Here is a 2,770-nt window from a genome sequence, read left to right as displayed (position 1 = left end):
TTTTTCCAGATAATCAGACTTCAACAATTACTGAGGACACGAGTTTCCAAAATTGTTCATTTTCATATAATCTCAACGAAGATGCAATCCAAGACGGGGGTCTCTTCGATCAAATCCAACGACATAACATCAGTCTACAAGTTCTTGTGTGTGGTTTGCAATGTGTAGCTCTACTACCTGGCCTTGAGGTTCCAGGATGTTATTTTAAATCGGTAACTGTTGAAGAGGCATCAACCCATTGGAATATTGCAGAGGAACAAGACCAGAAATGTAAGAGTTGCGTTTCAAGCGGTGGTCTGTGTGGGTTTAATATTTCCGATTTAAACCAGTTCCTTTGCTTTTGCGAGGATGCACCCCATCAAACCACATGTTCATCAGGTATAATTTGGTTCAGATCTCTCTATATTTTCTTCTAAGCACCCATTAAGTTTAATTGCCTTGCAATTCGAAAATATAAAATACGAAATTGGATTATCTCAGTTTAGTTCAAAAAAAATTATATTCGCATCTGATTAGCATTTACCAAATTTAAACAGTCGAGAGATCAATTTATCGAGCTATAACAGTCAGAACTAAAAAAGGCAGAGATATAACAGGTAAATACTAAGGAACCTTTTTGTGTGAGTTTTAAACATTCTTCTAATTTTCTTGTATGGTGGAGTCACTAATCTATGATACTACACATGAATTCCAGGAATAGCCATTGGGGCAAGTGCTTTCATAGTGATAGTAGCACTATTTCTTATTGTTGTTTATCGAAAGAGGTCATCCTACTTTAGATGGATCCAAAGTTGTGTTGCAAGCGAACCGATGAATTCAGGGTCTATTGGGAAAGTGGAGAATTTTCTCCAAAGTTATATTCATGAAATGCCGACCAGATATTCATTCTCTCAGCTAAAGAAGATCACTAACGACTTTTCAGATAAACTTGGGGAAGGAGGATTCGGCATGGTTTATAAAGGAAAGCTCCCGAGCGGTTTTTTTGTGGCTGTAAAACTTTTGGATCAGTCGAGACAGAGTGAGAGCCAGTTCATGAATGAGGTTGCAACTCTGGGAACCATTCATCACGTTCACTTGGTTCGCCTCATGGGTTATTGTTTTGAAGGTTTCAGAAGCCCACTTGTATATGAGTACATGGCCAATGGATCCCTAGAGAAGTTTCTATTTCAAGGAAAAGAACAAGAACAGAAGCTCAGTTGGGAGCAATTGTATTCAATTGCTTTGGGCGCTGCGCGCGGAATTGCGTATTTGCACCAAGATTGTAACAGGCGCATCATTCATTTTGACATTAAGCCTCACAATATTTTACTGGATGCAGATTTCACGCCCAAAGTAGCTGATTTTGGTCTCGCTAAACTGTATGGGAAGGGAGACGACCACGTATCAATTACGGCAACCAGAGGGACGCCAGGATATGTTGCGCCAGAGGTGTGGAATATAAATTTGGGAGGTGTAACAGACAAATCAGATGTTTACAGTTTTGGAATGCTATTAATGGAGATAGCGGGAAGGAGGAAGAACATTGAGTTGCAGGTGAGCCATTCGAGTCAACTTTATTTTCCGGAATGGGCGTTCAAATTGATAGAAAGTGGGGAGTTGGAAAAGAGGTTGAGAGAAAAAGGTCGATGCGACATGGAAGTGGAAGATGAAGAGAAGGTGAGGAGAATGACGAAAGTAGGACTTTGGTGTATTCAATACAATTCCAATGACCGACCATCAATGAGCAGGGTGGTACAAATGCTGGAAGGAAACGGTGATGATGTAAGCAATCCTCCATTACCTTTCAACTCCTCCCCACCGCGTGAAGTACCATTGTCATCTTCCTCCGAAGAATATTCATCCGTGGTATAGAGTCCACGAAGACTCCTAATCTACCCATCAATCTAGAAATATCTTCATCCATGGTATAGAGAAACGAAGAGGATTTGGACGATTATGAGATGATGCAAGGAGCATCTTTATTATATGGAAACGAATATTATATATTTCTGATGTAAGAATCCATCCTCTGGATATAGAAGTAATTATTATATAACTTAGATGTAAGAATCTTTGTGTGGTGGTTTCAGCTGTTTGGTATTGTAATTTTTTTTTTTTCATTTCTTGAATTGCTATTTTCTTTTCTTGTAATCACATTTTGTTTAATTCAATATATAAAAGAGTAATCATCTTCATCATATCAAAATAAATCATTCATAATTATAATTAGTATTTTTCATGTGATTTTGAAAGGTGTCATAATATTCTTGCTCAATATCACTTAGAGTTTAAAATTTTTTTTTTTTTTCATAATATCTTCTAGCTTGATATCATTTAGAGTTTAAAACTATTTTTTGTTTTTAAATCTTAATGACACTTCAAAGTATTTTATTTATTGCCAAAAAATATATTTTGAGAAAAATAATTGGTACATTGGAATTTATCAATTTTTGTTGGGTTGGAAATATGAATAATACAAGGTGTATGCTGGAAATGTGGGATCAACCTGCAAGAGAGAAGAATAGTTCAAACACACACATGAAACATTGCATTAGAGATAGAAATCCAAACAAAGCAAGTTAATGAATCAAAACTCTTTAAAATCGTTCCATGCTCCTTTATCTCTAAAGATCCTCAAGATTCAAGGTGGCCCTCACTTGGAAGAGCACTTGATCTCTTGGATGACAACCTAGAGAACGAGATTTAGAGGATTTTAATATCAAAATGGATGCAACTATGATCCCAATGAATGATTGAGATATGAAACTAGATAGTGATATGGTGTAAAATG

At 36.6% G+C, this 2,770-nt stretch overlaps 1 protein-coding gene across 1 annotated transcript; it reads left to right on the top strand.

Moving 5' to 3' along the window:
- The first annotated feature begins 475 nt into the window (after positions 1–475).
- LOC131871380 (rust resistance kinase Lr10-like) lies at positions 476–2,001 on the top strand. Its single transcript, XM_059215977.1, has one exon. It carries the CDS (start codon positions 811–813, stop codon positions 1,849–1,851), a length of 1,041 nt encoding a protein of 346 aa, XP_059071960.1. The 5' UTR covers positions 476–810; the 3' UTR covers positions 1,852–2,001.
- Positions 2,002–2,770: the final 769 nt, after the last annotated feature.

Source organism: Cryptomeria japonica, unplaced genomic scaffold (genome assembly GCF_030272615.1).
Source record: "Cryptomeria japonica unplaced genomic scaffold, Sugi_1.0 HiC_scaffold_405, whole genome shotgun sequence".
NCBI classification, from domain to species: Eukaryota; Viridiplantae; Streptophyta; class Pinopsida; order Cupressales; family Cupressaceae; genus Cryptomeria; species Cryptomeria japonica.
The sequence above is the reverse complement of the archived record's forward strand: the minus strand, read 5'-3'. Positions and strand labels throughout refer to the sequence as shown.

Bases quoted from the DNA above. Each gene is read 5' to 3' on its own strand.
- LOC131871380 (XM_059215977.1), top strand. From the start codon at position 811: ATGAATTCAGGGTCTATTGGGAAAGTGGAGAATTTTCTCCAAAGTTAT.